This window comes from Salmo trutta, chromosome 6 (assembly GCF_901001165.1).
Source record: "Salmo trutta chromosome 6, fSalTru1.1, whole genome shotgun sequence".
In the NCBI taxonomy this organism is placed as follows: domain Eukaryota; kingdom Metazoa; phylum Chordata; class Actinopteri; order Salmoniformes; family Salmonidae; genus Salmo; species Salmo trutta.
The window spans coordinates 54,404,044-54,426,236 of NC_042962.1; the positions used below are offsets into that span (position 1 = coordinate 54,404,044).

Consider the following 22,193-nt stretch of genomic DNA (forward strand, 5'->3'; position numbering starts at 1 on the left):
TGAACATGTCTTAAGGAGTTGAACATGTCTTAAGGAGTTGAGCATGTCTTAAGGAGTTGAACATGTCTTAAGGAGTTGAACATGTCTTTAAGGAGTTGAACATGTCTTAAGGAGTTGAGCATGTCTTAAGGAGTTGAACATGTCTTAAGGAGTTGAACATGACAAAAACAACTTTATATCGAAGGAATGCCTTTGATTTAATGGTCTGCATATTCACAGTTCGGCGCGAGACCCAATGACGTGTTTCTGCACAGGAGCTTTGCTAGCCAACGTCACCATTGCATCGCCTACAAGTGTGATCAGGGATTTCTATTGGAGAAGCAGTTTTAGCCTATCTGAATACTGTACTCTCTTTGGTTTATCGCCCAGGACAAATTAGCTAGCAACAAATTAGCTAAATGTCCATGAATGTTTAATGTGTTTTGACCTCTCCCCAAATGAATATAGTTGGTTCACAGTTGGTTTGGTATTTTAACCTGCGTGTCGTGAATGCGTCTGGTCGGGACAGACGAAATCAACATGCGCATTATGGCGCATGATGGCGCGCGCGGACGCATGCGCAGAGCCGGTTAGGTCATCATGTTATGGATTTTCTGACAACTGAAATGAATCAAATAACCAGTCAGTGAAAGGATACAGCTCAGTGATGATGACAACCAAGTTCTTCTTCTCAAAGGCGTCATGGAAGTAGAGGATTTTCTCATGGTTCAGCTCTGACAGAAGGTTCATCTCTCTCAGGGCCAAGGCCTTCCTGTTGGCCCTCGCAGACACGAACTTGGCCGCGTACTCCACCTTCCCCTTCTTCTCAGTCACCCTCTTCACATAGGAGAACGCCCCACTGGAAAATAGTCACACAATGATGATATCATTGCAATAACTCTAGGAGAATGACCAAATCTTTCAATGGTATTCAGTTCTGAGAAACCAAAAGTCCTAGTTGAGAAAGTAAAGGGACATGAGTATTAAACGGTACGTGACACCTTGTTATTGTTCAACTTCTGGTGAGTCAAGCCAAGCTCTACCAGAGAAAAACAAAAACAAATAGCCTTTGTGATGTGTTCCTCTATTGACGGGTGACTCACCTCTCCTCTATTTCTTCTGTCTGCTATCATTATGCAGTCAGGGTGTTGTTTGGTGTGGTGGAATTCCCCCTACTGACCTTTGTGGCCACCGTTCACAGTGCAATTTAATACAGATAGTAGCTACCACTCGCGGAGCCTTTAAATACAGAAGAGATAGCCTGGCTGAGAGGATGTTGTTGGTGATTGCCGGGTCCATGACTCACCGTCCTATCTCCTTGTGTACATCGTAGTAATCAGTCAGCCTCCGCATCTTCCTCAAAATGGACCCCTCATCCTCCATGGGCTCCACCACCTCCTTCCTCACTGCAGGCAGAGGGTTGGAACAGGGGGCAAGGTTAATGTGGGCTGGTAGGTGGTTTGTGTGTGTGTGTGTGTGTGTGTGTGTGTGTGTGTGTGTGTGTGTGTGTGTGTGTGTGTGTGTGTGTGTGTGTGTGTGTGTGTGTGTGTGTGTGTGTGTGCGTGCACGTGTGTGTGTGCGTGCGTGCGTGTGTGGGCTGACAGATGGTTTAATAGTCTCAGACACCTTGTGGTCCAACCCATATGGAGCAGATTTGGTAGTTTAACTCTCGATTACAACAAGCTTTGGCTGAGATATTACAAGGACAAACAGATGCAATCCAACTAAAACTGCCATTTCTGGCAACAACAAATAATAGGAAAAGCCTTGGTACTGTGACATCTGTGTTAACAATATGCAGAAAAAGCACACTTTTCAACAAGAGTGTGTCTTTAATACCTTACCATAAGGGTGTGTTAATCAACAATAATTCATCAATTATGTTAGCACAAAGTATCATTCTTGAAGATGTTTTCCAGACTTGTTCCAATATCTGTATATATCCTTATACATTTCAGACAATATAGACTATGGTCCTGACCTTTGTGGACGGTGAGTTCAGCCTTGCAGGAGACTTGCCCAGCCAGGTTCTTGGCGGTGCAGGTGTACACCCCTGAGTCCTCAGGCCGGGCGTTCAGCACCACCAGGGAACACTCCGTATCATCGTACACAAAGGTGAAGTGACTGCTCTCCGACAGCAGAGTGTCATCCTAGAACCACAGAACAGATAACCACAATCAATTCCACTTGATCAACTATCATGGAGGGGTAGGTTTGTTTTCCTGGAACCACAAAGGAGTTAATCATCCAACAACCTGCTTAATCATTGCAGAATAAGTTTATGTGGTTAATGATATGATATCCATCCATTGACTCTTACCATACCTTGTACCACAGAATATCAGGATCGGGTTGTCCCTCGACAACCACAGCAAAGCGAGATGTCTCTCCGACATGTATTTCCAAGTCCTCCATGATGGACTCAAATTTAGGATGCACTGTTGGGAGAAATGGAGGATCGAGAGTTTGGGGTCAGTTTGGCTTTTTACCTCGTCATAGTTACAGTAAGCACCAAGGCTGTTAGCTGATTCTAGATCTGCACATAGGGGTGAACTTTGACCTCAAACTCACCGGCCATGGCCAGTAGGATGGTACAGAGGTCACTGCCAAACTGGTTGTTGGCTGTACAGACCAGCTGACCGGTGTCAGTGCTCTTCACCCTCTGGATCTTTAGGGTGTGTTGATCATCGTCTGGCATGCTCATCTCAAACATCCCTGGCTTGTTGAGCAAAACCACTCCCCTCCTCTTCCAGGTGACCACAGCATTGACGTGGTTAAGGGTGAGGGTGATGCTCACGGACTGGTTCTCCACCACGTACACAACGTCAGGCTTGTCCAGGATGATGGGAGCTTTCCTCAGATAGGGACCTGATAGGGATCAAAGGTCAAATGATCAGGGGATCAAACCATCATCTCTGATGTGTTGACAGACCATCATTATCTCACAATAGTAGATCCTATATATCCGGCTCAAAGGACCATGTAATTATAATATTTTTGTACACCTGCTGCAATGTGTTTGGTGACATTGCTTTTGCACTACACAAATGTTTACATAAATCCATTTAACCTTTGACCCTCCAATATAACTGTAGAGACTTGGAGCTTATAAAAGCACCTCTATCCATGAGCTGCACCAGGTCAGTGGAGGGGGAGGGTTTGCTGAGGAGCTTGGCGGTGGCCGCTAGGACCCTGAAGGCGTAGCGGACTCCCTTGGAGAGACCGGTGACTGTGTAGGTGGTCTCTCTCAGGTTGGAGGCTATGATGCTCCACTGGATGGAACCCAGAGGCTGCTGCTGCACCGCATACATCAAAGAACTGCCATCTGGAAGTACAACCATGAGTGTTACTGTAGTACTGTAGCGAATTTGGAGGGTAGAGTAGCCTGAAAGGGACTCGAATCCAGGTCCCTGTGACTCTCAGTTATATTGAGGCATACCTATGGAAGAGTCAAGCCTCTTTGGTTTCTTCCAGCTGAGTGTTATGGTCTTCCCTGTTATAGACTCTACCACTGGAGGACCATCGGGGGGATCAGGAACAATATCTACCAAAGGAAAATACAAATGTACCAACACACACCCATACTGTACTCAGTTGGCACAATAATTCTCGTGGCTTTTTTGGTTGGAGCACCTGTTGCTGTGATTGCTGGTGGATGGTCCCCATCCATACCTGTGATGTAGAGGTGTGCGTAGCAGGCTGCCTTCCCCACTTTGTTGGAGATGACACTCTTGTAGACGCCCCCATGGCCGTGACACACACAGCGGATGACCAGACTGTGGACATCCCTGTCTGGAGGAGGAAGAGAGAGAGAGATGACGCAGGTAGAGGAGGGAGAGAGAGAGATAACTAATGTAGAGGAGGGAGAGAGTGAGAGATGACGCAGGTAGATGAGGGAGAGAGAGAGATGACTAATGTAGATGAGGGAGAGAGAGAGATGACTAATGTAGAGGAGGGAGAGAGAGAGATGACGCAAGTAGAGGAGGGATGGAAAGAATAAGAGTGAGAGCGAACGAGAGAGAGAGAGAATTAGAGAGAAATAGAGAGAGAGAAATAGAGAGAGATTGCTTCCTTACGCTGGGTCATCTTCCTGTCGTCTGTGCTGTGTATCTTCTTGCCGTTGTGGTACCAGGCGATGGTGGGATAGGGCAGGCCCGCCACCTTACACTTTAGCACCGCCTCCTTCCCCTCGATCATCTCCAGGTCAGCCAGGGGCTTGACGAAGTCAGGCATGGTCCTCTGCTCCTGCTCCACCTCGCTCTCCAGAACCTCCGGCTCCTCAGCGATGGAAGGCATCTTCTCCAGCTTCGCCCTGGAGAGAAGAAGGAAGCAAATAGAATGAGAAACGGAAGGAAAGGGAACTACAGAAGAGAAGACAATGAAACACGCCTATTATTTGTTTTTAGATCACTGAGATGAGGAGAAGCCACTTCAGACTAGTGGGATCACCCCACGTCTATGGTTTTCCCCTTACATGTGAGAAGAGATAACGGGCCGCGGTTCCTGCATGTAGAGTTCGGCTGTGCACTCCGCCTTTCCGCGTGCGTTCTTAGCGACGGCTGTGTAGAAGCCCTCCGTGTCGCTGCTGACGTGGGTGATGACCAATGAGTAACGACCTCCTTCCTGCAGGAGACGCACATTCTCACTCTCCTCCACCGGGTTCTCTGGATGGAGATAAACACAATATGGTAGATTCATAAAGAGTCAACCAATGGGGTAACAAAGAGACATTACGAGCCATACTAGCCTACATTACCAATTTGCTGTCCATTCTGTACCAATAGGAAATACAGTACATTCTAAGAGAGATACTTACCGAAATGGTTCCAGGTAACGATGGGAGGTGGGGACCCGCTGACCTTGCAGTCAAAACGGGCGGTGCGACCCTCTATGACCTCCAGGATGTCCAGCTTGCGGGTGAACAGGGGCTCCCTGGAGGGAGTGACCTTTAGGTGGGCACTGGAGGTCAACTCCTCTGGAACAGGAAGGAAAATCACCAGCAAATACATTCATGTATTTAAGTAGTTTATAGACAAGAAGTGATTTACAAATTATTTAAAAAAAAGTTTTATCATTTTTGGTTCTTGCCAAATAATGTGGCTGTATCATTACATTACTTACAACAGCAGCAATTCATTACTGCCGTATAAACCCATTATTTGGCAAGGAAGTTTTCTTTCTGGAGTTGTCATTTACCTTTGGCAGTGCTCAGCTTGCAGGTGTAGGTTCCACTGTCGTCTTCATGTAGTGAGTTTAACAGCAGCCGGCACCTGTAATAGAAATCCCCTCTGTCAGCTGCCTGGACCTTATTACATGCTCCATGAGCTAACACTGCCTCACATCCACTTGTGTGGGCTGTTTCCTTCATTAGAAAAAGTGAATGTCCATTCACAGTTTGCTTATGGATGAAATGTTGTTGTATCAGAAATTGAATTTTGAAGGCCCCCTCCATCCAATCTACTCAGATCAGAGTGGATGAAGGAGAAAGGGGCATGGAAAGGAAATCACTTCAAAGATTTGAGGCACACCCTCTATCGCTCTCACCCATTCAATCAAGGGAAAGGGAAGGAATTCACTTAAAAGCATTGAGGCACCTTTCCCTTACATAGTGTCTAGGCCAGGGCACTCCAACCCTGTTCCCGGAGAGCTACCCTCCTGTAGGGTTTCACTCCAACCCTGTTCCCGGAGAGCTACCCTCCTGTAGGGTTTCACTCCAACCCTGTTCCCGGAGAGCTACCCTCCTGTAGGGTTTCACTCCAACCCTGATCCTGGAGAGCTACCCTCCTGTAGGTTTTCACTCCAACCCCTTCCACTCCAACCTCCAACCCTACTTATTAGAATCAGGTGCGCTAGATTAGGGTTGGAGCGATAGTAGGGTTGGAGTGCCTTGGTCTAGTCCTACCCACCTCTTCCCGTTAAAGGTCATCTTGCAGTTGAGCAGTGCCGGCTGAACCAGTTTCCCATTGGACAGCCAGTCTACCTCCACATCCAGAGGCCCGGTCATGTGACACTCAAACATGGCCGACTCTCCGGCCCTCACCGCCACGTCTCGCACCTCTCTGATGATGGCCAGGGCTTCCTGTGCCGGGGAGGCTGGGGATAAGACAGAGGAGAGACCAACACAGATCTGTTACTGTTGCGGCTAGAAACACAAGCATTTTGCTGCACCTGCAATAACAATACACTTTGATTTGATTTTGAGCTTTTTCAAACTGCAGCAGGCACCAACCCTAATGGTCAGTCACTGACGCTGGTCTTGTGGATTTTGGAGTGATCTTTACCTTTGACCTCTAGTTTGCATTCGCTCTGCTTGGTTCCATATTCGTTGATGATCTTGCAGGTGTAGAGTCCTGCATCAGATCTCTGTGCTGAAGTGATGATCATTTCACTGGTGCCGTCCTCTGTCTCACGAACAATGAATCTACCATTGGTTTTTAGGGTCACTTTGTCCCTCAACCTAGGTGATAAAAACAGGTACATTCTGAGCTCTTGCAAAAGCAAACGAGAGAAAGACATGACAAACTGTACTGAAACACACTGAATACTGTATTCTTACCAGTACACCATAGGTTTAGGCTGTCCTCTAACTTTGACAGACATGGTAACCTCCTGTCCCTCTGTCACCCCGTGGTCATTCAGTGCTGCCTATCAAACCAAAAGACTAAAACTGTCTAAAAGCCGATACATTGAATACTCAATGGCGAGGGGAGAAATCCCCCTTAGACTATTGAGATGCCCGCTGAATCTTCTTTACCTGAAAGGAGGGAGGATCTTTGAAGAAGGCGTATTTAGACTGTGGCCCCACCCCTCGTGAGGGTGGTTCTCCAATCTCCATGACCTCCTCCAGGGGGCTCAGGTACTCCTCGTCTGATTGGAGGGGACTCGTGACCTCCACCAGGGGCAAGCTGCTCGGCTTCCCACCATGCACCTGGGTCAGCTCTGGAGAAACAACATAATACTTGTTTACCATATACTGTATCATTTGAATGTATTTTAACGATGTCCCCACCAGAGGAGGCCGGTGGGAGGAGCTATCAGAGGATGGGCTCATTGTAATGGAACGGTATCAAACACATCAAACATATGGAAACCACGTTTGACTCATCTGCATTAATTCCATTCCAGCCATTACAATGTGCCCATTCTCCTATAGCTCCTCCCACCAGCCTCCACTGGTCCCTACAAAATGGTGCCCCGTGTGAGCACGATCCTTTACAGTATCAAAATGAACAGAACAAGCGCATCGTCCTGTCTATGCAACACAGAGCGAGGTAGGGTAATAAAAATGAATTTTGTAATATAGATCAAACATTACTCACAATAATTCCACAAAGACGTTTATGGACCAGCCCGATATGGTAACGTAGTTAACAAAATGGACACATTGTAACTTGATAGTGTTTGTGAGGCGTAAAGCTCAGAGAATGTAGCAATAAGCATTAACGGAATTGCTAGAATATTCTAAATTAGCTTCACAACAAGCAGCGTATGAGTGCTCCACTGTCTCCTGCTCTGCTTGTGTGTTGCTCTACTTGTATCACCATGGTGACAAGAGTGTTTGAAGAGATGAGCGATTTGGCTGGAGCGATGGAGACACACACACACACACATTGCTGAGGGACCCTTTGAAGTGACCAGCGCTGGACAGATAATGGATTAATCCCTGAATCCCTGACCCAATCATTCTGTGAGACTAGCCCAGCGCCACAGGAGACACATTGTCACATTGTCACCACCAGCCTCTCCACAAGTCACAGTTAATTCTGCTCCACAGAGGAACCATAGTATTGTAGCAGCCACCTCTTAACAAAACCATTGGCTCCAGAATTCAATTTCACTGGCAAGATAAACAGACAATGTTCTGACAATCGAACGAGAACAATCGACAGAAGCTGTAGATAAAATATGAAAAGTTTCTCTCCTGTTAGGAAAAAGAACAGGGTAGCTTAGTATATAAAGAAACTGCATGCTTCGATTGCTTGGCCATACACATGAAGAGATAAAGTGATCAACATCACAGAGACTAAAGCTAAACAAGGACGTCTGCAGAAAGAACAGAGGACATACAGGCATTCTAGATGTTTAGAGGTCTGAGAACCAGAAATGAAGGAGTAAACAAGTGAAAACCCTTTGATGTTAAAATGTTCCAATTTCTTCTAACCATGACTAAGACGTTTCAGATGTGGAGATCGAGGACTCACCTAAGAAGTTACATGTCTGAGTGGAGCCTGTGCACAGACAACCAGCACCAGCTTTATTTCTGTAATGCTGCCAACGTTTACACAAATGCTGCATGAAGCAAGCCTTCCTAGCCTGCTGCTAATAATCTACCAATTCAATCTCATCCTCCTCTCCCTCTCTCCCTCACTTTCCTCCTCCTTCTTCAGCTCCAAATTCTCTTTTTCCTCCTCTCTGTCCTCCAGCAATATTACATCAACCCACATGCCCTGTAGCCTGAAGGCTTTGATACAAAAAAAAATGTAAATGATAAAATCAAGTCAGACTGCAATATTGCAGTATTTATGTGATTCATAAACACCAAAGACTTTTGGAAAGCATCTCATATTGTGGGTATATATTCCAGTTGCAAAAACTCAGCATTTGATGTACGTGGGTTAAATTCAGACGTTTTAATACCCTAAATCTCCTCTAATACACGACCGTATAAATCCCAACTTGATGCGCCAAAATTCTCACCCACCCCACAGAACCATAGCAACATGACTCATAATCTCGTTGTACATGAGTTTGGCAATTCCCCTGACACTAGCATCTCAGGGTGGAATCATCACAGATAAAGAATGGGTCTGTGATAGTAACATTAACCTCACACTGGGACATACAACAGACCGCCATTGAGAACAAGAGGCTGCTATAAATACCTAGTGGTAGCCTCCACTGGCCTAATATGGCCAAGCAGGCCTGGACGCTGAGCTAGCGCCAGAAAGCTACAGCAGTAGTGTTCACTCTACAGGATAACACTGTGCAGAGACATTACAGGCCTGGAGAAAGAGCTTGTGGCACATTCAAAGGAAGTTTAATTAGTTTGGCTTCCTCAAAAGATATGGAAGGAGTGGCTCTAAGAGAGCGAGAGACATTTATGAGCATATTGTATGTATATTGGATTGTCACAGAGATCTGTGTATTTCTGTTTGAGATAATTTTATTATTGCAGCCATTACTCAAGTGACTGGAAAGGACTGTGGTTGCGTTTTGATTTGATGCAGGAGTGGTACTGTTTGTCTGCATTGAGAGCTGTGGTGTGATTTGTCTTTTTATATAACCACAATTCAAACTATTGACTATTGACCGAACCAACGGACATCTCAGCTAACAATACACAAACTAAAGTTTTATGTCCAAGAGGAATACTCATTCTGTTGACAAAGACTAATCCCCAGTTTTGAACATCCGCCTAACTGACTGAAAACCCGGGGACCTTTAGTGACTGGCAGGCAAATCTTTGTTTTGAAATCCACCAGGGGACCCACATGCCTTTCACAAATTATGAGTTGCCATGGCAACTATCTGTGCATGGAGCTTGGACTTGGGATGGGATGCCCCTTTGTAGTTATGAAGACAAAATGTCAGAGCAGAGCTGGCAGGGGATTAGGATGGGGAGTCGTGGTGTTTGCGTGTGTGTGTGTGTGTGTGTGTGTGTGTGTGTGTGTGTGTGTGTGTGTGTGTGTGTGTGTGTGTGTGTGTGTGTGTGTGTGTGTGTGTGTGTGTGTGTGTGTGCATGCGTCTGTCTGTCTGTGTGTGTGTGTGTGTGTGTGTGTGTGTGTGTGTGTGCATCACAGACAAAAAAAAAATGGTGTGCCTTTGATTCCTAGTCAATTGATCAACTAGAATGTATGGCCTTCTGTGTTCATGCCTGTGTGAGTGTGTCTGTCTGTAACCCAGCTCACCTGATTTGATGTAGAGCGTGGCGTTGCAGGATGCTTTCCCGGCCGCGTTGACAGCGGTGACGCAGTACGTCCCGGCGTCTCCAGGCCTCATCTGGGTTATCAGTAGGGAGTGCTGCTCCCCCTCAGCCTTGACCACATGGGACGGGCTGCTCCTTATCAGAACGTTACTCTTCTTCCAAGTCACTGCATTCCAAGGGGTCACACACAAAGACACATCTCAGACCACACTCAGACAACTTAATCACAGTCCCTTCCCCTGTGTCTAGGTGCAGAATGATGTGTGGCCCCTAAGCACCAATCCAAGGTCAGTTTCACATACAGGAAATATTCAGACCCCTTCCCTTCGTCCAGATTTTCTGACATTACAGCCTTGTTCTAAAATAGATTTAAAAAAAAAATGTACTCATCAATCTACACACAATACCCCATAATGACAAAGCGAAAATAGGTTTTTAGAAATTTTTGCAAATATATTGAAAATAAAAAACAGAAATATCTTATTTACATAAGTATTCAGACCGTTTGCTATGAGACTCGGAAATGAGCTCAGGCGCATCCTGTTTCCATTGATCATCATTGAGATGTTTCTATAACTTGGTTGTCCACCTGTGGTAAATTCAACTGACTGGACATGATTTGGAAAGGCACACAGCTGTCTTTATAAGGTCCCAAAGTTGAAAGTGCATGTCAAAGCAAAAACCAAGCCATGAGGTCAAAGGAAGTGTCTGTGGAGCTCCAAGGCAGGATTGTGTCGAGGCACAGATCTGGGGAAGGGTACCAAAAAATGTCTGCAGCATTGAAGGTCACACAGTGACCTCCGTTATTCTTAAATGGAAGAAGTTTGGAACCACCAAGACTCTTCCTAAAGCTGGCTGCCCGGACAAACTGAGCAATTGGGGGAGAAGGGCCTTGGTCAGGGAGGTGACCAAGAACCCGATGGTCACTCTGACAGAGTTCTAGAGTTCCTCTGTGGAGATGGGAGAACCTTCCAGAAGGACAACCATCTCTGCAGCACTACACCAATCAGGCCTTTATGATAGAGTGGCCAGAGGGAAGCCACTCCTCAGTAAAAGGCACATGACAGCCCACTTGGAAAAAGCCACCTAAAGGACACTCAGACCATGAGAAACAAGATTCTCTGGTCTGATGAAACCAAGATTGAACTCTTTGGCCTGAATGCCAAGAATCACATTTGGAGGAAACCTGGCACCATCCCTACATGTACGGTGAAGCATGGTGGTTGCAGCGTCATGCTGTGGGGAGGATTTTCAGGGGCAGGAACAGGGAGACTAGTCAGGATCGAGGGAAAAATTAAGAGAGCAAAGTACAGAGAGATCCTTGATGAAAACCTGCTCCAGAGCACTCAGGACATCAGACTGGGGCGATGGTTCACCTTCCAACAGGACAGCGACCCTAAACACACAGCCAAGACAATGCAAGTGTGGCTTCAGGACAAGTCTCTGAATGTCCTTGAGTGGCCCAACCAGAGCCCGAACTTGAACCAGATCGAACATCTCTGGAGAGACCTGAAAATAGCTGTGCAGTGACGCTCCCCATCCAACCTGACAGAGCTTGAGAGGATCTGCAGAGAAGAATTGGAGGAACTCCCCAAATACAGGTGTGCCAAGCTTGTGTCGTCATTTTTTAAAATGTATTTTATTTCACCTTTATTTAACCAGGTAGGCCATTTGAGAACAAGTTCTAATGTACAACTGCGACCTGGCCAAGATAAAGCAAAGCAGTGCGACACAAACAACACAGAGTTACACATGGAATAAACAAAATGTACAGTCAATAACACAATGGAAAAGTCTATATACAGTGTGTGCAAATGAAGTAAGATTAGGGAGGTAAGTCAATAAATAGGCCATAGTGGCAAAATAATTACAATTTAGCAATTAAACACTGGAGTGATAGATGTGCAAAATATGAATGTGCAAGTAGAGATACTGATGTGCAAAGGAGCAAAAAAATAAATAACAATATGGGGATGAGGTAGTTGGGTGGGCTATTTACAGATGGGCTATGATAAGGTGCAATGATCTGTAAGCTGCTCTGACAGATGGTGCTTAAAGTTAGTGAGCGAGATATGAGTCTCCAGCTTCAGTGATTTTTGCAATTCGTTCCAGTCATTGGCAGCAGAGCACTGGAAGGAAAGGCGGCCAAAAGAAGATTTGGCTTTGGGGGTGACCAGTGAAATATACCTGCTGGAGCGCGTGCTACAGGTGGGTGCTGCAATGGTGACCAGTGAGCTGAAATAAGGCAGGGCTTTACCTAGCAAAGACTTATAGATGACCTGGAGCCAGTGGGTTTGGCGACGAATATGAAGCGAGGGCCAGCCAACGAGAGCATACAGGTCGCAGTGGCGGGTAGTATATGGAGCTTACCCAAGAAGACTCAAGGCTGTAATCGCAGCCAAAGGTGCTTCAACAAAGTACAGAATAAAGGGTCTGAACACTAATGTAAATGTGATATTTCCGTAGAAAATGTTTAACAAATTTGCTAAAATTTCTAAAAACCAGTTTTTGCTTTGTCATTATGGGGTATTGTGTGTAGATTGATGAGGGGGGAAATGATTTAATCCAATAAGGCTGTAACGTAACAAAATGTGGAAAAAGTCAAGAGGTCTGAATACCTTCCGAAAGCACTGTATTACCTCATCATGGTCCAAATGTGTTTGGGAAAGGCAAAAGCCTACCCCAGAGCTTTGCTTAACCTCTACCTGGAGATGACCTACCTGTTGGGAGGGGGCTGCCAGTGATGACACATTTGAGCAGGACCTCAGAGCCAGCGGTGGCGATGGTGTCCCCCAGGGGCCTCTCAAACGCTGGTTTCTCAGCTGGCCCCTCATCTGCCGACATGTAAGAGTCATCTGAATCGTCTCCTACAACAGAAAGGCAGGAGCTGTATTACTTTCCTTCTATACTGTAGATATGAATCTATTTCGGACGGTAGCACATTAATGTCTAGCTGATGTGTCGCCCAGTGGATACCCGCAATTCAGTGTCCTACCTGTCTCAGGAGACATAGGCTGACTTTCCCAAGACTTTCCAGAGACTTTTCCCTTCTTCTGAGTCTTGGAAGCCCTGCCCTCCCGCTTCCCTGCTCTCCTCGTCTTTTCTCTCTCTCTCTTCTCTCCGGCCTCCTCCTCTTCCATTTCCATGAGCTCGTCCTCCACCAGGATGGTAGGAATGGTCATCTTCAGCGCGGGAGACGTCCTCCCCGGCTCTCCCTTCCGTCTCTTCATTAGAGGGCTGATGGAAGGGGTGGAGATGGGGGTGGGGGACAGTCGTGGGGGCTTGGGGGGATAGGCGGAGGCTGGATCTTTGTCAGGGGTCGGTGATGGTCCTCTCTGCATGGTGGGGCTTGGAGACCTGGGGCTTGGAGGCCTGCGGTGGTGTAGAGGTTTCTCAAGCTCTTTAGGAGAGGAAGGCCCTTTGGGGTAGGTAGGCGGTGCTCTTTGTGCGGTAGGGGTTGGAGACCCGGGGTGGTCCATCCTGGGTGGAGGCTGCTCCAGCCCTTTATCAGCCAAAGGCCCTTTGGGTGTTGGAGATACAGGTGGTTGTTCCTCGGCCGTGTGTGGAGGCTTCGCTGCTGCGGGAGAGCTCCGAAGGACTTCCCTGTGTCAAATGCATTATGTAATGTTGGCACAGAAAATAGAACAGAAAGGAATTATGTCATTTATATCTGTAATGTGTGTGTACATATATCACTATTGAGCTGTCAGAGTAGTGTGTACCAACGCACACAGGCACACACACACGTACACACAAATCGACCAACACAAAACACACACACAGTGTTAATGGATCATCTCAGCCTACCTGGTTGGGCTTTTCCGCGTGACTCTTGATGAGGGTGATCGTCGTCCTGGTAACTGGTTAACCAGTACTGTCTCCATGGAAACAGAGCCTTTCCCCACACTTTTAGACTCAGACGGCTGAGCTGACGCTGAAGCTGAATCATGCTGTTCCCGTTGCGGAACATTCCTTTGATCTGTCAGACCCTTCTCATGGGATTGGGATGATTTTCGGGATGAAACACTCTCTTCAACGCTCTTCCCTAATAGTCCTCTCTCCTCCAGGACCTTCTCCCTCTCTTCCAGCTTCTTGACCACCTGAGGGGGAATAGGCTCCAGCTTGCCCACGGACCGTCTCTCCATCTGGGGCAACTGCTCGGTGGAGTAGGCCTTCTTCAGGTTGGGCCTCCCCACCAGCTTCTTGATCCTGGCCAGCTCCTCTGTGAACTTGTTCTGGAAGCTCTGGACCCTCTGCTGGTAGCTTGGTTTGTCCTCCAGAGACGAGGCCCTCTTCTTTCCGAACGTGGAGCGCCTCGAGGCCGCGGCATCCGGCTGGCTTGTCCCCTCCTCTTTGGAGACCCCCTCCAGATCGCAGGATGCCGCCCGGCCGAAAGAGCGCCCAGATCTGACCCCCGCACTCACCTCACTCACCTTTTGTTCAAACTCCTTGATCTTGTCAAAGATCTTGGGTGCAGCACGGGCCAGTTTGGGTGTCTTGCCACCACTGCTGCCGCTGCTTGAAGTATGGGAGGAGGCTCCTGAAAACATCCCTGGGAGTTTGTTTTTGACCACAGCTCCTCCTAGGGAAGGGTCCTGGGTACTGTGTGAGGTTACACTGTTCTTATGGGAGCTGAAGGATGTTGTGGGTTGGGGTACAGTTTGACTGGACTGGAGTGAGGCAGGACTGAAGGATGGGCCTGTTTGGGTTTGGGGGAGAGAAGGAGATGGGATCCTGGAAGATGGGGGTTTTAGGGAAATGGAAAGTTAGACGTACAAAGAAGGGACACGAAGAGGCCCAGGTTTTTGGAAGAGGAAGAAAAGCCATTGGATGTGTGTGTGTGTGTGTGTGTGTGTGTGTGTGTGTGTGTGTGTGTGTGTGTGTGTGTGTGTGTGTGTGTGTGTGTGTGTGTGTGTGTGTGTGTCTACGTAAATGAGTGTCCACTGCTTTACGAAATAGTAATACTGCTTAAAGTCAATATAATTTGAGTGTTGATTTCTCATCAGGACAGAGGTACCTTTCACAAATAAACAGAACATGGAATGGCCATGAATGAAGTGATTTTAGCACAGATAACACTTAACTTCTATGGACACAAATCTCAATACACTATAGAAGATTATGCATGGGTCTAACACAACATGTGTAGGAGCCAAATAGATCATATTGTATATTTGTATGTTTCCAATTCATGATCCCTGTCAAGTGTATGTTCCCCCTCTACAGGCCAATGGAGAACACAGTTAAAAGTCATACAAGCTCCAAGGCCTACTGGGAGTGACTGGAATGGCAGCACACAGGCTTTTGCTCATACCAGACCATGACAAGAATGGTCAATGTTATCATGTTGCAGTGACACATAGAGAAATAATACGAGTCCTGTATGAATGAATCTAATACTAACTCTTCCAACATAACCAGGAAAGACCCCTAATTCATCAACTATGAAAACAATCACACATGCTTTGACACACACACACCTCTCATGTTAGCTGGACACACAGTCAATTTAGTTGGGACGAAACTAGCTCGCTTAGACATGCAGACAAACATCAACTTTGATTCACACTTCCATTCATGCGTGTGATTACCAACGCTATGAAGATATCCAGGATTATCTGACGGTAATGCTAGTAGAACACGGGAAACAGTTTGGTCAATATACATGGCATGCAGCAAAAACCAAGGGAAACCAACGGCTTCAGTGGTACTTTTTGATATCGTAATAAAACAGAACCAAGCTCAAGACAGAACTGAACACAGCTGAAAAATGTCATGGCATGAAGTCAAAGGAAGGTATGATTTAAAAAACTAAACAGAAATAATATACTATAGGAAGCAATGATGATTTGAAAAAAGCTAAAAGGCAAGAGCACAAAAGGAAATGTAAAATACATTATCAATTCGATAGAAAATATGAAATCTTTGGGAATAAATGGATCTAGGAAAATCATGATGTGTAATATTTTGTGTTTGTTATATCTGTTAAAGTTGGGAAATTGGTTTTGGAGGCCACTCTTTTTCTAATCAGTGAAAATAAGAAGTTGTCCCTATAAAGGCATGGAAAACGTTCTTCCCCTGTAGAGGCTGAACATGCTTCCATAGTAGTCGCTTCCTACAGACACACTTTCCTCCGACCCCAGCATGGGCTGGTTAGTGCGAGCCAGGTTAGCGTGTGACGCCCGGATCAAGGGCTCCACACCCAGGTGTCTGACTAGGGCCCCTGGCCCCCCATCGGTCCCGCCGCAGAGAGCTTGCCTGCCGGGGTGGGTTGGGTCCAGGGCCCCTGGGGGTCGCGAGCCCAAAGACATGAGCTCCCTCTCCACCACTGGGTCATGGCCCCCAGGAAGGGTGGCCCTCCGGTCAGGGCTGGAGTCCATCATCCTACATCCTTCACCTGCAGGGACAGAGGACACGGGTCAGGGGTCAGACTGGAGATGGAGATTTAGAGAAGAATGTGGATTAGAGAGAGAGAAATTAAGGAATAAAGGAGAGCGAGAGAGGGAGGAGAGAGAGAGAGAGAAAGAGGAGAGAGCATGAGAGACAGGAAGAGGGAGCGAGAGAGAGGGAGAGGAAGAGAGAGACAGAGAGACAGAGAGAGAGAGAGGGAGAGGGGAGGGGAGGGAGAGTTAAGACAAGCACTGGAGGAATGTCTAAACCAACAAAGATGATTGATTAAGTAGAGAGGCGGGAAAGAAGGAAATAAGCAAATGTGTTCCACCCCAAGCACTGAAACAACCCCCGAGCTCAATCAATCAGATAGTGATTGACATTTTATCGAGTGGAGATGGAGACAGAAATGCGTCGGCAGCTGAAAGAACTTGAAGTCAGCAGCTTCCTTTAACGACTAAACCCATTTATTGGGACGAGACTAGGAAACGAGGGAAAATAAGCTAGCAGCATCTCCCACGACCACTGAGGATTCTAAACAGACTCAGCTCCACAGACAAAACACACATTCACATCTCTAAAAAGCTCAATATGAGCAAACTGTAGTAGACGGAGGACGGGGCCTACTGATAAAAGCACACAGCCGTGCAGATCCTTAAAAGCCTCTCTGGCAGTGAGGTGGATTCCCTCTGGCAGTGCTTCTCCCGGCGCTCCGGGTGGAAGGAAGGGGAGTGGTCTACTAATCCTCCCACGCAGGTGTGGAACAGGAATTTTTTTAATGGGTTTTCCATTTTCCATGACTCATTCTGAAGCTAATGATGATGAAAGACATTATCCTCACACGACACCTTACTAACCACAAGCATCCTACATGTATGCATTATCGGTTAACAAAAGGTTCTGTTGGAACCAATGAAGATTTTTATTTTTATTTTTTGGTAAATGAATTAAATTAGCTGGTGGAATATAATTTATATGCATTAGATAAGGGACAGTTATTCGAGGAAATGCAATTTGCATTGTTATCTGGTTGATATTTGGTAATGTATTCCACATCTCACTGCAGGTGGGGCGATGAGTGAAAGCCATGTCTTTGTGTTGGTTCCTTTGTATGAAAAGAACAAACCCTGAATCACTCCTCCACTCTCATTTGATAGCACCACTCTCTCTTCTTCTCTCCTCTTTTGGGAACGACGGCACTCTTGGTCTGTCAACACGAAACCTTCGAAAGTGCAAACAGTCTCTTTACAACCGAGCAAGGAGGACAGAATTGAAAATAGATTTGTGCTGCTAGAGGAGTGTATCCATATTCATGGACTACATTTAGACAGGCTGGTGACCCCTGTTGTGAAGCATCTGCTTTGGTGGCACCGATGAGCACTGTCATACCCCCATAACAAATCATCATCAGTTCCCTATCAAGTCCTGTTTCATCCATATTTCCATACACAAAGAGTTGGTGCTGTAAGTAAAGGTGATGTTCACAATGGGGAAATGCTCTGTTTTCTGAAAGCCAGGGCTCTCTATCCAGACCATAACTCTGTAGGGTGGCAGTGACACAGACAGACAGACAGACAGACAGACAGACAGACAGACAGACAGACAGACAGACAGACAGACAGACAGACAGACAGACAGACAGACAGACAGACAGACAGACAGACAGAGAATGCAACGGCTCCAAGAGGTTACCTGGCAGCATGTAGGTCAGAATGTCACATTGTCACACCATTACATCATGGCGTGAAGGATTAAAGGAGTCTGTCACATCATATATACATTTCATTCAACGAGTAGGGCTTATGCCAACATACACATAGTGCCATAACCGACAGTCACGCTAAAGCCATGCAAACACATGCCTTTACTTAGCGCCAGAAGAATTATGCTTATGTCTTAATCCCGGAAACCTGATTTACAGACTTGATTAAGGACGGGCCTTTAAATCACAGATCATGCTCAAGTTAATGAATTAAGTGAATTACCTGCAGGCACTCTACGGCCAGCCTTGTCCTGGTGCCACCCGCCAGGTCCTTCCTTGGTTTCCATGGGTACCTGGGGCTCCGTGGCTTCATCCTCTGTGGTTTCAGAGTCTGAGGGGAGGAAGATGAGGAAGAGGAGGGTGAGAAGAAACCGAGAGAGGAATAAAACAACAGCTGAGTCTGAGTCACGGTGACAAATGACACTTCATTTTCACTTAGCGACAGAGAGGATAATGGGCAATAGAGTTGAGCCTTGGCAGGTCTCCTTCAGAGGTAATACAAGGGGGAGTCACTGAACCGTGATGTGAAGCCAGATGTGGCCTCTAGAAATACACCACTAGACTGGTTGAAATACCTTTATAGAAACAACCTTCTAGACTGGCTACCAGTCGGTTCTAACTAGGTATGTTACTGGTAATAGAGCAGGCTAGTGCTGAAACCAGACTAGCATCCATTCCATTCCAAACCCATTGGAAGTCTATTGACCCCTACAGAAGACAACGTCAGTAAGGACCATTATACCTCTTTTAACTGCAACAGTGCCCTTTAGCCCACTCATTTATGGTGATTAATATACAGTACCGGTCAAAAGTTTGGACACCACTACTCATTCATGGGTTTTTCTTTATTTTTTACTATTTTCTACATTGTAGAATAGTAGTGAAGACGTCAAAACTATGAAATAACACATATGGAATCATGTAGTAACCAAAAAAGTGTTAAACAAATCAAAATATATTTTAGATTCTTCAAAGTAGCCACCCTTTGCCTTGATGACAGCTTTGCACACTCTTGACATTCTCTCAACCAGCTTCATCTGGAATGCGTTTCCAATGGTCTTGAAGGAGTTCCCACATATGCTGATCACTTGTTGGATGCTTTTCCTTCACTCTGCAGTCCAACTCATCCCAAACCATCTCAATTAGGTTGAGGTCGGGTGATTATGGAGGTCAGGTTATCTGATGAGGCACTCCATCACTCTCCTTCTTGGTCAAATAGCCCTTACACAGCCTGGAGGTGTGTTGGGTCATTGTCCTGTTGAAAAACAAATGATAGTCCCACTAAGCCCAAACCAGATGGGATGGCGTATCGTTGCAGAATGCTGTGGTAGCCATGCTGGTTAAGTGTGCCTTGAATTCTAAATAAATCCCTGACAGTGTCACCAGCAAAGCACCCCCACACCATCACACCTCCTCCTCCATGCTTCACTGTGGGAACCACACATGATGAGATCATCTGTTCACCTACTCTGCGTTTCACAAAGGCACGGCGGTTGGAACCAAAAATAAAACATTTGGACTCATCAGACCAAAGGACAGATTTCCACCGGTCTAATGTCTATTGCTCATGTTTGTTGGCCCAAGCAAGTCTCTTCTTCTTATTGGTGTCCTTTAGTAGTGGTTTCTTTGCAGCAATTTGACCATGAAGGCTTGATTCACGCAGTCTCCTCTGAATAGTTGATGTTGAGATGTGTATGTTACTTGAACTTTGTGAAGCATTTACTTGTGCTGAAATTTCTGGGGCTGGTAACTCTAATGAACTTATCCTCTGCAGCAGAGGTAACTCTGGGTCTTCCTTTCCTGTGACGGTGCTCATGAGATTCAGTTACATCATAACACTTGATGGTTTAGGCGACTGCACTTTAATAAACTTGCAAAGTTCTTGAAATTTTCCGAATTGACTGTCCTTAATGTCTTAAAGTAATGATGGACTGCCGTTTATTGCTTATTTTAGTTTTTCTTGCCATAATATGGACTTGGTCTTTTACCAAATAGGACTATCTTCTGTATACCCCCTACCTTGTCACAACACAGCTGACATACATTTAGATTTTTTGGGTTATTCTACAATGTAGAAAATAGTACAAATAAAGACAAACCCTGGAATGAGTTGGTGTGTCCAGACGTTTGACTTGCACTCTATCTCTTTAATAGATATAAGCACCCAATAAGTACTGTGACTGTGGCCTTTGATTTGGAGGCCTTGTGCAAATCATCTCAAAGAAGAGAAGTCGATTCAGCGACCTTTGATGAGATCAATAGAGATGTTACAAAGAAGCTGACATTTCTAGGGAAGGTGTTAAGAAAAAACATGAACCACTTCAGAGACTTAAAAGGACATATTTAATGGGTGAAACACTAGAAGAAACTGTCACATGGTCAGAATTAAATGGTGTATAGTGCAAAACCCTGTGGAAATGTTTGGAATAGAGCAATAGACATATTCAAGAGACAGAGAAATCAAATAGATGGAAAATTATAAAGAAAGAAAGGGAAGAGGAAATGAGTCCAGGCAAACATGGGAGGACCTCTTTCACAACAGTATCTTGGCTTGTAGACGTAACAAGAATCTACAAAAAGTCCCATAGGGGCTTAGCACATTGAAATGGCAAATCAATAATAACAAAGAAGAGAGAGAGAGAGAGAGAGAGAGAGAGAGAGATGACAACGAGAGAGCGAGAGAAAACAAGACTGGTTTACCATAGCTTTGCTTTCGGCAAGAGCGGAAAACTTCGCTTCCATAGTGGCAGGAAGAGAGGGCAGACGGGAGAGCACAGTTACTATAGAAACCACCATCTCTCTCACCCACACGACCAATCGGCTCCATACCCATTAGAGTCTAAAATCACCAGCCCAAGTGCCAACCCTGACACATACGCTTAGATAGCCTACTGCTGGAGCTTGCTGAGGAAAAGGCAAGCAAATGGGTTATGCCTCGTTTCACTGTCATGTTGCTTTGGATAACAGTATCTGCTAAATGACAGAAGAAAGGGTAAATGTGAAATAGACAATAACAATGATCATACAGTTTTAACAGTCAATTTCCTTGTGTATTTGGGTTCACCCATCTGTACCAAGTGGGATGGGACTAAATAGCTGGACACACACTGTGCAAGGAATATCGACTCAGCAATATGAGAGGCTGTAATTCAAAATGTCTAGCTGCAATATACACCGTGGATTAGATTAACAGTTGGGTGGAAATATGATTTGGAAAAGGAGCTGTGAGCATTTCTGTTTGACTGAGATTCCAGATGTAATGCTAAACTAAGACCCTCAGAAATGATTCATTCTGTGATGTTATGCAGAGAGGCAACAATATGGTTACAAGAAAATTGCTTGTGGGGGCGGAGGAGAGGCATTCTGACAGCTAAATAATAAAAAAGCCCACTGTCTTTTTCCTAGCAGCAATTAAAACATGAAAAATGCATGACATCTCTGTACTAGATCAGTTTTTTTAACAAGGATATTTTTTAATACAGAAAGCGTTAAGTGGTTCTCAAATACAACACAAAGCTAAATATGCACAGTAAAACTCTGTTTCTGTGTAATAACTATGTATTAATAACGGTGTAATAACCATTATTAACTGTGTAATAACTGTTATTAACTGTTTAATTACTACGTAATAACTGTGTAATAACCATTATTAACTGTGTAAAACCATTCTTAACTGTATAATAATTATTATTAACCATGTAATTAATATTATTAACTGTGTAATTACTAAGTAATAACTGTGTAATAACTCATACAGAAAACACACCATGGGTGAACCTTCCAAACGTCTTGGTGGAGTGTCCGGTCCTCTGAAATAATAGAGAGATAGAGGGTTGCATGAGTCAAACCAGCAAAAAGTACAACTGTCATGAAATTCAATGAGTTACTGAAATCAGAGGATTCCATTTTTGTCAGAATCCAAAAGAAAAGGCCCAAACAAGAGAAGAAGCTCATATCTCAAACTCCATAATGTCCTGCATCCTACATCCTTATAACCTAATCTAAAAACCTACACACTGATAACTTGATAAGTCATTACTTCCAATGACTCCTATGACCTTTGATTACTCCTATGACTCCGATGACCTTTGATTACTCCTATGACTCCTATGACCAACCATCGATCAGGACCTTGAA

At 45.4% G+C, this 22,193-nt stretch overlaps 1 protein-coding gene across 6 annotated transcripts in view; it reads right to left on the reverse strand.

The window, feature by feature from the left end:
- The window catches only part of LOC115196320 (striated muscle preferentially expressed protein kinase), a 57,659-nt gene that overhangs the window by 18,346 nt on the left and 17,120 nt on the right, over positions 1 to 22,193 (reverse strand). For 2 of the 6 annotated variants that reach the window (XM_029757041.1, XM_029757039.1), the window contains exons 3-26: positions 21,823 to 21,865; positions 20,757 to 20,791; positions 18,280 to 18,387; positions 16,163 to 16,301; positions 13,712 to 14,638; positions 12,900 to 13,507; positions 12,625 to 12,771; positions 9,888 to 10,070; positions 6,734 to 6,918; positions 6,536 to 6,624; positions 6,261 to 6,436; positions 5,886 to 6,072; positions 5,176 to 5,249; positions 4,796 to 4,954; positions 4,454 to 4,643; positions 4,056 to 4,291; positions 3,613 to 3,771; positions 3,419 to 3,523; positions 3,098 to 3,304; positions 2,551 to 2,847; positions 2,305 to 2,417; positions 1,961 to 2,129; positions 1,286 to 1,385; positions 638 to 838 (exon numbers count right to left, since the gene is read on the reverse strand). In XM_029757041.1, coding sequence (XP_029612901.1) covers positions 638 to 838; positions 1,286 to 1,385; positions 1,961 to 2,129; positions 2,305 to 2,417; positions 2,551 to 2,847; positions 3,098 to 3,304; positions 3,419 to 3,523; positions 3,613 to 3,771; positions 4,056 to 4,291; positions 4,454 to 4,643; positions 4,796 to 4,954; positions 5,176 to 5,249; positions 5,886 to 6,072; positions 6,261 to 6,436; positions 6,536 to 6,624; positions 6,734 to 6,918; positions 9,888 to 10,070; positions 12,625 to 12,771; positions 12,900 to 13,507; positions 13,712 to 14,638; positions 16,163 to 16,301; positions 18,280 to 18,387; positions 20,757 to 20,791; positions 21,823 to 21,865 — 4,837 coding nt within the window. The remainder of the gene's footprint in view (positions 1 to 637; positions 839 to 1,285; positions 1,386 to 1,960; positions 2,130 to 2,304; positions 2,418 to 2,550; positions 2,848 to 3,097; positions 3,305 to 3,418; positions 3,524 to 3,612; positions 3,772 to 4,055; positions 4,292 to 4,453; positions 4,644 to 4,795; positions 4,955 to 5,175; positions 5,250 to 5,885; positions 6,073 to 6,260; positions 6,437 to 6,535; positions 6,625 to 6,733; positions 6,919 to 9,887; positions 10,071 to 12,624; positions 12,772 to 12,899; positions 13,508 to 13,711; positions 14,639 to 16,162; positions 16,302 to 18,279; positions 18,388 to 20,756; positions 20,792 to 21,822; positions 21,866 to 22,193) is intronic. The other 4 variants (XM_029757044.1, XM_029757045.1, XM_029757042.1 and 1 more) reach the window with 3 other exon arrangements.